This window comes from Symphalangus syndactylus, chromosome 4 (assembly GCF_028878055.3).
Source record: "Symphalangus syndactylus isolate Jambi chromosome 4, NHGRI_mSymSyn1-v2.1_pri, whole genome shotgun sequence".
NCBI lineage: Eukaryota > Metazoa > Chordata > Mammalia > Primates > Hylobatidae > Symphalangus > Symphalangus syndactylus.
The window spans coordinates 52,382,719-52,396,963 of NC_072426.2; the positions used below are offsets into that span (position 1 = coordinate 52,382,719).

Sequence of the window (14,245 nt, forward strand, 5' to 3'; positions counted from 1 at the left end):
CATAATACACATATGTATAATATATAACATACATTATATATAACTTCATACACACAAAAAATACAAACATGTAAGGAATATAGTATAATAAAAATTACTTGCTGTGAATTTATCATTAGCTTAAGAAAGAACAATACCTAATATTTCTCTTAGGTATTATTAATATACCTCGTGTGTGCCTGTCCCTGATTGCATCCTTCTTGACCTAATTTTTAATAAACATAGTCATCTTCCCGTGTTCTTGGGGGATTGGTTCCAGAATATCTGTAGATGCTGAAGTTCCTCATATAAAATTGTGTAATATTTGAATATAACCTACGCACATTCTCCTGGATACTCTTTAAAAATCATCTGTAGATTATTTACAATATCTAATAAAATGCCTAGACATCACTTCATTCATGTGGACTTAATGTACTTGGTAAATACAAGTTTTGCTTTTTGGAACTTGGGTAGAATTTTTTTTTTTTCCTGAATATTTTCGATCTGCAGTTCATTGAATCCACAGAGGTAGAACCCATGGCCCAACTCTAATATAGGTATAAATCATCTTCTATGAAAGCATCTGATCAGCTGTGACACAGGATGGGCATCTATTAATTATCAAAAGGAGAAAAAGATTGAAAAACTACTACAGACTTAAACCATTATTGTGACTTTATTACAATAGTTAACAATATTTTAGTGGTATACAATCGTATCACAATTACTCAAGCTATATACAAACAGGTATTTATACAAGTCTACGTTTAAAAAAGAAAAAGCAATTAATGACCTCCCCAAAATCACATTATCAACAAGATTTTTTTCTAAAAGTTACGGCCAATCCAATAACAAAAAAATTCACAGTTATTCTGCAGACATTTTAAAGATGCAGGAATTGTATTGCACATTATATAATTATAAACCATAACAAGCAGTTAAATATTTTAATCTAGTTTTTCACAAAATTTACATTATCATGCAATACTTCACTGTACACAGAATGATGGAACTAGAATAAACAGGTTAACTTACAAACTTTTAATTATAATACCCACAAATTTAGAATTATTTTAAAGTTATATTTAAAATTATTATACTAAAAAAAACTCCAGTGTAATAAAACTTAACGGACACAATCATAATTTGTTCACAGATCAAATTACTTTTTTAGTGTTCTTCTTTGTCTTTGCCTTTCTTTTCCTTTTCATCCTGTAGTGCAGTACCGAGCTTTTTGATAAGAACTGACAGAACCTTGTCCAGTGGATCCATGACTCCTCTTTGAAGCCATTTAGGAATAGTAGTCCTAGCATGATGAAAGCCCAATTTTTGAAGAATATAATCAACACCTACTGGATCAATCTTTCTTCCAGTCCAAGAAATTAATCTAAAATAAAAATTACAGTTACTATTAAGGAGTATAGTGCCCTAGAGCATGGTTCAAATGGTAGGAAAAGAACATCACTAAGCCTCTATAATATACTCAAGACAAAGTATTTTCAGTAGGTACATTTGTATAAATGAGCCCATAATTCCTGGATTCACCATAATAATAGCATTCAAAAAATAATATATGTATGATTATAAGTATCTTTAACAACCTAAACACAGCAATAGTGTTTACTATATTTCATCCTGAATAATTTATTTTAGGCCTGTTATACAGTTATCTTAAACATATAAAAGGACGTCTGGTTAATTTTGGTAGATTTCATAAGCATGTGGCATAATGGGAGAAAAAGGCTAAAATTTACTGAGTGCTATGTGCTAAACATATTTGAAGGGAGAACCATTTTTTCCCTATTCTTGCTATTTCGTTATACGTGGAGAAACAGCTATTACTGAACCACTCCTGGCCACCTTCTGCCCCTGTATTGATGATTTATTCAACAGGCAAAGTTAACAGAGGAAGTAACAGTTCAGTACCCTCCTCCCTCTTGGGAGCCCTTCATTTTAGTCTGTTTCTTCATACCACAGATTTTTCAGGAGGATGCCCTTAAACAGGTTAGCCCTAGAGTATTCTGTGTTGTCTGTGGCTGACTACATACATAGAGCTGCTGATTGTACAACTCCAGCAACCCCCATCCTGCCCTTCCCTGAAGTTAAGTTCTGCATCGATGCCCTGCAGGTAGGACCAAACCCAAACTTTGTAGAAAGCTATTGTTTCTGTATATCTAAGCCACATTTTTTGTTATCAGCTTTATCCATATTAATCTTTCCCACTATTTCAGTTGGTTCTGAACTCAGGGTGAGGGTTGGGGGTGGTTAGGCATTGATCTCCTCAAACTCAAATAGTTATAAGCATTTTGCATTAACTCATTTAAGCAGTGTAACGATCCTACAAGGTGGGTAATACCATTTTCCAAGTTTTTCATGAGTCAACTGAGGCAGAGAGAACAGAGGGGTTAGGTCTTTTGGCCTTGCTCAGTCAGCTACTATGCAAAAGAGCTGGGCTTACAGCCAGAGCTCTTAAACCACGCTCTCTACCACTATACTAAACTTACCACATTACTTAACTAGTTACTCTTGATAGTTTGCTAAAAAAAGAAATACGGTAACTATTTTTATGCTCACTTGAAACTAAATTAATTTTGTATTCAATTTAAATATATTGTTTAAATTTGCAAATACAAAACAGATTTTACAAATAGTTTTCTGCATTAGGACCTCTGCAGTATTTTAACAGTTAATATTTCTCATGGGCATATGCACTATTAGTACCAAAGTGTTTTGCTTATTTAGTTATAACAAATTTTACTGTATGCCAATTATTTATTAACACACAAAGTCACTATTTTCTGCCTATACAAGAGTCCTCACTGCATAATGGAGATTTTATTTTGGAATTATTTTGTGACATAAATATGTCTGAATATAAAAACCTTATCTAAATAAAATGTATATCAATCATTTTGCAGAATGTTGTGCTGGGATGTAATGGATTTTTAAAAATACTGTTATTGCAGGATTCAAACAGTTAACAACAGGATTAACAAAGCAGATGAGATAAAAGGAAAAAAAGCAGGAAGGCTATTAGTGTTAATCACAAACAAGGACACACAAAGCAAGTACCACTAGTTATATAAACTATCATAAATATAACTGAAACTAAAAAATACTTTTGAAATTTTGGGATAGTGATTTAATTGGGATAATTGTAGTAGACCATGACTCAGTAAGGGAACCTTAATCTGATAGTGTTAAATTTGAGATATTAGGCATGGTTTTATAATGCCTAGTATGCAAACAAACAGAGAGGCACTGTGATGCTGCACGTTTTATTACAGTGTTATGACATATCCAGCGAGAAATTAAAATAGTTCCTTAACAATTAAATATGACTTCTGCTGCATCTTGCCACACAAAGTAACAAAACAGCTTACAGTAGCTACCTCAAACCCTGAAAATAACATCTTGGTGAGAAGGTGAAAAACTCATGGCAACACTGGAAGGATAATTATTCTCATATTTTAGTAATGTCACCCATTGGACAGCTCATCAGTGCTGAGCTATTCTCAACATTTGTACTTCATTCGTCTTACCTAGAAACACAAACAGAAAGAAGCAGCAAAGACAGCACACAGAAGCTATAGACATTACAGGAGACTAACTTCTGAATATATTTTTTGATAATCATATGTAACATACATTATTCATAACATTTTTCTCATAGTAATCCCTTAGCATATGGGTAAAATGTATATACTCATTACTTACCTAAGAGTAGGTTCTAGATGCCATGTATTGCACATAAAATCTCTCCAGTCCACAGTAGTATAAGTGATGCTATCTTCTCTATCTTTATCAGAGGAATTGTCGTCATGTATGATAATTGGACTTTTCTGTCCTGGTCGAGCAGATAAAATCCGAGGTGGAAAGATGGCTATAAGGAAAATTTAGATTAGTATGATACATTTATGTTAAATCACCATAAGAATTAGAACAGAAGAATTGGTTTCATTTCTCATTTTATCTATGACCTGGCCAAAGCCTCATTTAATTGCATTTCTTAAAAATAATATTTTAAAATAAGCCATAAGTACCAATTATTGATATTTCTTGGAGATTAACAGTGTCAACATTAATGATAAAAAATGCTGAGATCATTGACTTGATAGCAAGGCTATGGCACTGAAATTGATAGTTGTAGGTTACCTAAAGAATGGCTATAGTAGGTTTTGTTTTTTTTTTTTAACAGCTTTGAGATATAATTCATACACCATACCATTCATTAATTTAAGCTGTGTAATTCAATGGTTTTTGTATGCTAATGGCTAGTTGTATATATATTTGAACAGTGGTACTAAAGAGGTTTTTATGTAAGCAGGCTTTTCACTCTTTATAAAGACAAGTCTTTTAATTGGCTATAATAATTATATATAAAGAAGTATAATCTGAGACATAGGTATTAGGGTGGTGCAAAAGTAATTGCAGTTTTTGCCATTTATACTTTCATATGATCTTATTTAATGAATACAGCTTTCCTCTTAGGGCATTAGTTTCAATACACAAACTGGACGTAAAATAATTGATTAATTAGGTAATATGTGTTATATAGCTCTGGTTATAACTTGATTGGGAATGAGCCTCAAAATGAAGCCGTAGTAACCCACTACATAAGAACACAGATACCCTGGTTCAGTTAAGGCCTGCTCAGTTGCTGGGTTTTTGTTTATTACTGGTGGTGGTTACAGTGCTACAATTTATTTTGATGTTCTCTAAATATGTTGATTGTGGTATAGTCTGACATGCTGTTAAGAATTTTCTCAGGTATGTTTGAGTATTTTGGCCAAAACGAAGTGCTTGTTGTTTGTAATAACTTATTTATAATTGAAATCCTCACAGATATATTTTGTTATTGTAAATCCACCCCCTTTTCCCGTTGAAATGTTTTATAACAGTTTATATTAAAACGGTCTTTTTGTTGTTGTTTTTTAGAAATACACATAGTTTGTGGCAGACCAAGACCAACACACTATTTCATAAAATGACAGATGTTTCACATCATACCCAAGAGAAACAAATCTGTCAGGTTTTCAAATATAGGTAGACTAGAAAATAGTTCTGAACTTCACATTGTTTATCTTGAATCTGTTTTTTTCTACATTAAGTTTAAATATTAAGGCACAAAAACGAAAAGGATTACCAGTGACTGGAATCTGTTGGGGCTGTATGTGAAGATTTTATCTACTTATATATAATATATAAGATTGCCTGTTATACAGTTTCTGTCATTTTACTTGAAGTTTCTACTGAGGTCATATAGATTTCTCCCAGCCATCATTATTGATTTTACTCTCTCACTGAATTTTGGGCACATCTCAATTGAATGTTAATAAAAGAGCATTTCAGTGTATGCTATGCTACCTTTGTACTCTTTCAACATGGTCGTTTGATAATCTTTATTTTTAAAATTCAAGACAAATTTTATATTTTTTCCTCATGAAGAAAATGAAACAGTATTAGAGTGTGACTTGAACAAATTACATTTATTCCAAGCTATTTATTAGGAAGCACATATGTGATTTTACCATTGTATATTCATAACGGTACAATAAACATTTATTGAATGAATAAATGGCCATATATTTTGTAAGCATTCCAAATCATTACATTTCAAACTACCTCATTCTTTTAAACAGTTACAGAGTACTATAATATATTAGCTAATTCCAGATATTAGGGCTGCCATACTTTTTTTTTTTTTGAGACAGGATCTCACTCTATCACCCGGGCTGGAGTGTGGTGGTGCGATTATGGCTCACAGCTCACTGTAGTCGTGAACTCCCAGGCTCAAGCGATCCTCCCACCTCACAGCCTCCCGAGTAGCTGGGGACTACAGGTGTGTGCCACCACACCTGGCTAATTTTTGTATCTTTTGTAGAAATGGGGTCTCACTTTGTTGCCTAGGCTGGTCTCAAAGCCCTGGGCCCAAGCAGTTCATCCTCCTCGGCATCCTAAAGTGCTGGTATTACAGACGTGAGCCACCGCCCCCAGTCACCATACATTTCTTAATGGGTAAACATTAAGCTACCAGTGTGTAAACCAATGTTAGCAAGCTCATGAACCCAAATACCACCACTGAGATTTAAATAATTTATGTATTAAAAAGAAAATGTTTTCTGCATTCCAAACATTTATCAGCTTTCTCAATTCAGTTTTCACCATTAGGTAAATAACTCATGCTTCTTTATTATGTAGTTGTTTCTTTAGTCATTTCACTTTGATTTGCAGTATTTTGTCACATTTTCCTATTTTTCAAGAATCTCCTGTAAGATCTAACTGAAAATGTACATAAGATAATATATACAGAAACACCTTGTAAAGTATAAAACACCATTGGTGCTGTATATATAGCAAGTACTCAGAAAGTCTGTGATAGTCTTACTATTTACTGATATCTTCAACTCACAGGAGATATATTCCACTCATTTTCTCATTAGACCATAACAATTCATGTAAATGGCATTCACAGCCGCCATTCCTGCAGCCTAAAAGAAAAAGAGTATTCCACCCACCTTTTTCTTTTTCTTTAAGATAAGCTGACACTAAATCATGAAGAAACATGATGAGCTCAGCATCCATAGTCACACAAATGTGGTCAGTGAACTCTGTCACCACACTACATTCTACTTTTGGCTTCAGGCTGGCATCTGCAATAATATGGTAAAAGATTTAATAAAATGAGTCATCTTCCCATTAATAAGGATTTATATAGGTCTATGTAAATGTATCCACATGAAATGCAACTGTAAAGAAGTAAGTAATATCTGTATGTGATTTATAGGATGATGATAGTTTGTTAAGCACTTTCCTAGTACAGATTGAGTATCCCTTATCCAATTATGCTTGGGATCAGATGTCTTTCAAATTTTGGATTCTGGAATATTTGCATTATACTTAGTGGTTTTAGAACCCCAATCCAAAATCTGAAATCCTCCAATGAGCATTTCCTGTGAGTGTCATGTGAGTGTTCAAAATATTTTGGATTTTAGGGCATTTCAGATTTTTGGATTGGGATGCTCAACCTATATATGCCATTTATTCCTCATAATAGTCCTATAAATAAAGTCCAATTATTCTTCTTCATTTTACTGAGGAGAGAGAGGTATAAGTTGGTTAAATAATTTTCCAGAGGTCATATAGCTGATAAGAAAATAAATCAATTTTGCCTAGAAAATCAATTTCATTAGATATTAATATTACAAAAAATCCATGGGAAGACAGCAGTAGTTTGAAGTGCCTTTAGTATTTTCTTATTAACTTTAAATTGTTTTTCTACATACCCTGTAATGAAGGCTCCTGTGGTTCTTGAACATGAATGGATTTAAAGTCAAGCTGCATCCTTGGTAATGCAAAGATAGTCTCTGTTTCATGGTTGTAGCTAGAACCTCCTCTGAATCCACTCAACAAACTAGAATTCTTCACAGTAGTGCTATTCTCAGTGTTGTTAGCATCAACATTACGAAGTAGATTTAGCTCTACATGCATAATGATAGAGAGTCAAATTAAAATAGGCATTGACAAGCCTATACAGCTTTCAAGACAACTATAATATACAGAACTATTATTTCAAAAGTTGGAAAGAACCACATTATATATAGATATAGACATACTACATATATCTATGTATACGGATATATACATAGACACATACGTATATCTATATATATATACATACATATGTATATCTATACATATGTATGTATATAGATATATGTAGTATATCTATATATGTAGTATATCTGTATCAGTATCTCACTGTTGTCAAGACCAAAGCTTTATAATAGGATTTGTATAAACCCAATACATTCTAGCTTTGGTTTCTGGGGTTTTAAAATGAATATTATTCTCAATTGAATTCATGTCTGAAGGTGCAATTTCACTAAGCCCAAAGGGCTCCATAGATTGAACACTTCACTCTTAAAGAATCTGAGATTAAATGGGATCCTGGTCTTGAAATCAGGTAGAAGTACTGATTTTCCCCAACATATGTGCTATGATTAAACTATAGATCTTAGTTTTATAAAGATCTTTTATAGATCTTAGAATTATAATAATTAGTATTTTTCTTCAGACAGCAGTTCATTATGCTAATAGCCCACTTTAGAACACTCCAGCCATAAAGATCCCCCTTCCCCCAAATCCCTGTTTGGAAAGTAAAATAGTCAATACAGGCATAATCTTCTGATTCACTTTCTTATTCTCCTTTGTTCTAGGAACATTTTTAACAGTCTCTATTCAATCCATGAGATGGCCTATTCCATGGTAACTGTTCTCATGGGGCCTAATCGTCATCTTTTCCATTTTGAAAAAAGGTCATATTTGGCTGGGCGTGGTGGCTCATGCCTGTAATCCCAGCACTTTGGGAGGCTGAGGCGGGTGTATCACGAGGTCAGGGGTTCGAGACTAGCCTGACCAACATGGTGAAACCCTCTCTCTACTAAAAATACAAAAATTAGCCGGGCGTGGTGGTGCACGCCTGTAATCCCAGCTACTCAGGAGGCTGAGGCAGGAGAATCGCTTGAACCCACGAAATGGAGGTTGCAGTGAGCCAAGATCGTGCCACTGCACTTCAGTCTGGGTAACAGAGCAAGACTCTGTCTCAAAAAAAAAAAAAAGAAAAAGAAAAAAGGTCATTTTTATGTAAAACATTGAAAAGTCTCAACACCTGTCTATCTAGTCAGCTTTCCAATACACAGAGATAATTGGTAAAAGCAATACTATAAACCCAAATCCCAAAAGCACCACAAAATAAGTTATCATGACCACACTATCACAAGACTGTTGTATCTAATCAAATGAAAAAAAAAAAAAAAACCATCAAAAGCACTTTCTTTTAAACTTACAACTTGATAGAATAATAATATTTGGTTTCATTTTGTTCTAGCTATTCGAACTTTAAGTTTGTGGTATTCCATTATTTAGTTGTGTAACAACCTCCCCAAACCTCCATTTTTTAGCATTACTAGAAAAATATTTTTCCAGAATCATTCCTAAATATTTCCTAAAATATTTCTCAATGTAATAAACTTAATTTTATTTAAAGCCAATTTTATTTAGAATGTTTTCAATTACATCTAAAATAATTTGAGTCCATGAGATGCCGCATTACCAGGGTGGTATTAAATAATTATTACTTGTGTCAGCCAGCAAGATTAAAATGAAAATTGTTTAAGGAAATGAAAATTGTTTAAGGAAATGAAAACACCATCTCCATTTAAATTCTAAACACAGTCAACAGAATCCAAAATGGAAAAAACAAAATCTCTCCAAAGACTCAAAATTTTAACCTTCATTCCTTGTAGCTGTAACATAATTGAACCATTCTTTCACACTTGCTACTCCATGGGGTGGATTTTCATGGCGACGCCTTGTTATCTTGGTTATTGTTGCCATAGGACTTTCCAAAGCACCACATGGTTTGGTAACCATAGTATTATGACCCAGGTGAAAATCTAGTGTTTGTACAATATATGTAGAATGATCACTGGAGCCTACAACAAAATAAAAATACTTCTTTAAAGTAATAAACCATATTTAGATTCAAGATGATAATTGTGGCCTCAGAGCTATAAATTCAGTTGTCATATATAGGAAGGCTATAAAAATGAATAATAAATGAGGATAAAAACCAAATAATTCACAAATAATTATTCTATTAGTAGTAATTGGATTTGTCCCTAGTAAGATGAAGAGAGCATCAAACATCAAACATTTTTTTCCCCTCATAATGTAGAAACCACCAAGTAGAGAAGTAAAGCTCAAAGGAAATGGGTTTATCACTGTAGAGATAAAAGCACAGCCTTGCCTATATATTTTATAATATAGTCTTGACTGGCAAATAATTTCCTCACACTACCACTATGTTGCCTTCACTTCATGTTTTTATAAGAAAGATTACAGTAACTATTACCATGACTATGTTTAGCCACAGCAGCAGCAACTTCAATTGCCTAAGTAAGAAACATGGAGTAAGATGGCAAGTTCAGAAATTAACATGTTCCAGACATTATAAATATTGACTCATTGGCAGTGAACTCCTTAACATGTCAGATACATGATAACAAACAAGAGATGGACTTCAGAAATATAATTGTCGTTTATAGTCATAACAGAAGATAGGAGAAAGTAAAAGCTGGAAATGTGTCAGTTTACCATCTTCCCAGATTTTCTGAGCTTCAGTCCAAAAAGCAATATTTGGTTCTTCTAAATGAAAAAGGGCCCAAGATTTTGAACGGAAATTTGGACCATGAAAACATGCCAGTGTCATATGATTTCCATGTAAGCTCATTGATCCTCCAAATTGCATTCCATCTTCTGGTAATGGAATCTGAAATAAGGATATGTGGCATCCTGATACCACCTTCAATACTCCAGGCCAGTGTCGATGATGTGCTGCATCAAGTACTGCAAGAAAACCAAAAAACAATATCCTGAAGTGCCTAATGAGTACCCTTGAATAGGGTAGAGTGAGGCAGCAAGTGGCTACTTTCTACAGTCGCAGGTAAGGGATGAAAACAGTGTCCAGTGCCTGTTTAACATTAAGCAATAGCTAATAAAGAGACATTCTAGGAAAAGACGCTGCATGAGGATGGATATAGCTAAGGAAAGTAGTAACTTGCTAAAAATAATTAAAACTAATATGTCTGAGGCTGGGTGCAGTGGCTCACGCCTGTAATCCCAGCCCTTTTGGAAACCGTAGTAGGTGGATCACTTGAGGTCAGGAGTTCAAGACCAGCCTGGCCAACGTGGTGAAACCCTGTCTCTACTAAAAATACCAAAATTAGCTGGGTGCGGTGGAGCATGCCTGTAGTCCCAGCTACTTGGGAGGCTAAGGCAGGAGAATTGCTTGAACCCAGGAGGTGGAGGTTGTAGTGAGCTGAGATCATGCCACTGCACTCCAGCTTGGATGACAGTGAGAACCTGTCTCTTAAAAAAAAAAAAAAAAAAGAAAGAAAAACCAAAACCTAATATGTCTGTAATGATTAATGAGTTACAAAGTACTTGCATGAAATTTTATGTAATTCTCTTTATAACTTTGTAAACTAGATATTTCATCTTGACTGATTTCAAGTGAAGAAGCAGAAGAACAAAGAGGTTAAGTGAACCAGTAACTGGAAGACCTAGAAATCAAATGGAGACCCCCTTATTTTAAGTACTGCTTTTAAACTCATATTCCTTTGCTACTCAAAGGTCAGAGGGCCAGCAGAATCAGCATTCCCTGGGAGCTTGTGAGAAATGCCGACTCTTAAGTCCACCTGTACCTACTATATCAAAATCTATATTTTAATAACATCTCCAGGGGTTTCAGATGCATGTTAAAGTTTGAGAAGCACTAATCAAACATACAAGGTATATTTTCCATTTATTCCAACAATGTTCCTTTTGGCTGTTTTCCGTACCTCTCACCCATAATCCAACCAAAGATCATGAATTGTATTCAGCTAGTATGTTTTCCTTTAAACAATTCCCTAAGCCTTTACGTTTGTTTTTGTGACAAGGAGTTTTTTTGAAGAATCCAGGCCAGGCATTTTGCAGAACATCCCCCAATTTTTATATGCCTAATATAAATTCCAGTTTAAAGGAAATACATGGACTAGAGAAAAACATAAATGACACCACAAGGAAGTAACTGAAAAAGATCTAGAAGGTAGGGAATTCTTTAGGACAGTTGGCTACATCTCTTAAACAAGTCAGTTCATATAAAAAATGAACTGTGCTAAATTAAAAGAAGGCAAAGGAACATAACCATATTTAACCTGTGATCTTGGATTGGATAAACTGGTTTGGACAAAACCATTATAAAGGACATTTTTAGATCAATCATGGAAATTTGAATGTTTTGAAAGCTAAAGGAGATAATTAGCAAAATGGAAAGTTGGAGATTGTTGACCTACAAAATGGTATGAATTTTGATATTTTCTTAAAATGTACGCATATATACAGATACACAGAAAAATATCTGGAGGTATATGCTCTAAGGTGTTCACAGTGATTTCTGAGTGGAATGTGATGGTTTTATTTTTTGCTTCTCTTGTGTTTTCTCGTTTTTTTCAATGTACACGTATTACTTCTGTGATAATAAAGTTATTAAAAAGCTATCCTCATTCCGACTGCTTCTCACCACTTATATCTCTATCATCCTAGTGAAAGCCACCACTTCTTGCCTGGACTCTTGCAATGGCTTCCTTACGATAATGATGTAACTATGTACTAACAATGGTAATGGTAATTATTGCAATGGTTTCCTTCCATTCTTAACTGCCTACAGTCTGTTCTTCACACAGTAGCCAGAGTGAGCTTTAAAAGGGAGTATTTTTTGAAAAGGTAAATCAGATATCAAATCTGTTTAAAACTCTCTGATAGCTAACCATCATATTAAAAATCTTATATGTAGTATACCTCTGTGAATTCATGTCCGGCATTTTCGTCCTTGCTCATTTCTGTTCCAGCCACAGTGGCAACCTTAATGATCCTCAAGCCAAGTTTGTTTCTACTAGGGGAACTTTGGACTCAATATCCCCCTATGCCTGGAACTCTCTTCTCCCACATCTTAGCCTTGTTCTTTCATTCACATTTCCACTAAAATGTCACTTCAGAAAAGGCCTAAATGATCACCCTTTCTAAAATAGCTATCCTCACATTTAATCATTCTCTATATTCTTCCCGTTTTGTTCTTTTGCTTAGTACGTCTCTCTTACTGAAATTATCTTATATATTTAGTTAGTAAATTTACTATGGTCTTTCTCTCCCATTAGAATCTAAGCTTCATGAGGGTAGTGATTCTGTCCACCACTATATCTCCTGTGCCTAGAATAGTGCCTAAGCACATGGTTGTAGCTTAATATTTGCCAATTCAATTACTAAGTGAAAATAATGACCTGCTTAATACCACTCACCTAATAAATCCAAATTCAGATATTCTGACTCCATAGACATTCTAAACCAGAACATGATATTGTCATAAACACTATTCAAGAGTGTGGAGTGGGTATGGATGCAGATGCACTGCAGCAGGGGGAAGAGATAACAAATGATGTCTTCCTAAATGATGGCCTCTAATTCCATTGGCAGGTAGAAATTCTGGTCCTTTGCTAACTGAGTGGGATAAAGAGCCTGTGGGCTATTTTCTAAGTAGGGCATACAGATTATTATTATTTTAAATTAAGAATATAACATATTTAGTGAAAGATAAAGCATATATAAAAGCTTACTTCTAATTCTTACATTGTTCTTGTGAACTTTTTTCTAGGTTGCTAGTCATTGTCTTTGGCGGAAGATAAGGAACTGGTCCCCAGGTAGACAGAGCTCGTTTGCTGGTATCAAATTGTTGTGTGAAAAATTCCTGGAGCTTCATTCCTATTTTTATCAGATCTGGTGTGGTTGATCTTGATATCATTACTTGGAAAATATCCCACTTCAAATCTCCATGGACGAAAATCTCGCTAGAGCATAAAACAAAATCTTTGTCATATGTCTTATGGAAGATACTGAAAAAGTACAAGAAACATTTTCTTCCCCCGCCCAGCTTTTTAATTTGTATTAATTGCATAATAAATAAGAGTTTTGTAAGAAAAATTGCTGTTTTCTCACCAGATGATAGACAATATGTTGAGAACAGTCATGTAAAGTGTCCAAAAAGTAATCCTTAATAAATACCTTTTATCAGTTATGCTTGAATCCAATGTATTATACAAGTTTACTTTCCATTCATCCTGAAGCTTAAGATCAGCATTACTGAAGATGCCCATGAGGATACTTGAGCCCATGTAATCAACACGAGCTTCAGTAGAACCCATAGTAATCTGAATTTTGTGACTGGGTTGCTGATTTGGATGTTCAGAAATATGGGCTAAAATAGAAACAATAATTAATTTTCACAGACATGTCCATGGGAAAAACTCATGAGAATCAATTTCCAAAAGCGTTTTTTTGATATATGTATCTTAAGGATATGTTAGATCAGTTGTAAAATTTCAACATACCAACCATCTCCAAAGCATTGACATCTATGGTCCCTCCAACTACTCCTCCTTTAGAATCTAATTGTGATCTTCCCAAACCAACAGACATGCTGATCTCTCGATCACGATTACTTCCTACTGACAGACGGCCCTGGCTCTTCAAACCACTAGTTGTCCAACTAAAAAATGAAAAAAAGGTTATTAGATATATAGCTTCCAGTGTCATGAATTAAAACAGGATTTAAATTAAAAAGGAGTTAAATCAGATTATTTAAAAGGTCAGGTTTGACAATGAA

At 34.2% G+C, this 14,245-nt stretch overlaps 1 protein-coding gene across 8 annotated transcripts in view; it reads right to left on the reverse strand.

Annotated features, from left to right (window-relative positions):
- Window positions 1-639: 639 nt before the first annotated feature.
- BLTP1 (bridge-like lipid transfer protein family member 1) overlaps window positions 640-14,245 on the reverse strand; it is a 216,795-nt gene continuing 203,189 nt past the window's right edge. For all 8 annotated transcript variants that reach the window (XM_055274662.1, XM_063637920.1, XM_055274665.1 and 5 more), the window contains 9 exons: window positions 13,971-14,128; window positions 13,645-13,837; window positions 13,213-13,430; window positions 10,141-10,392; window positions 9,276-9,479; window positions 7,269-7,463; window positions 6,501-6,635; window positions 3,700-3,865; window positions 640-1,369 (listed from right to left, as the gene is read on the reverse strand). In XM_055274662.1, coding sequence (XP_055130637.1) covers window positions 1,153-1,369; window positions 3,700-3,865; window positions 6,501-6,635; window positions 7,269-7,463; window positions 9,276-9,479; window positions 10,141-10,392; window positions 13,213-13,430; window positions 13,645-13,837; window positions 13,971-14,128 — 1,738 coding nt within the window. In that variant the 3' untranslated portion in view covers window positions 640-1,152. The remainder of the gene's footprint in view (window positions 1,370-3,699; window positions 3,866-6,500; window positions 6,636-7,268; window positions 7,464-9,275; window positions 9,480-10,140; window positions 10,393-13,212; window positions 13,431-13,644; window positions 13,838-13,970; window positions 14,129-14,245) is intronic.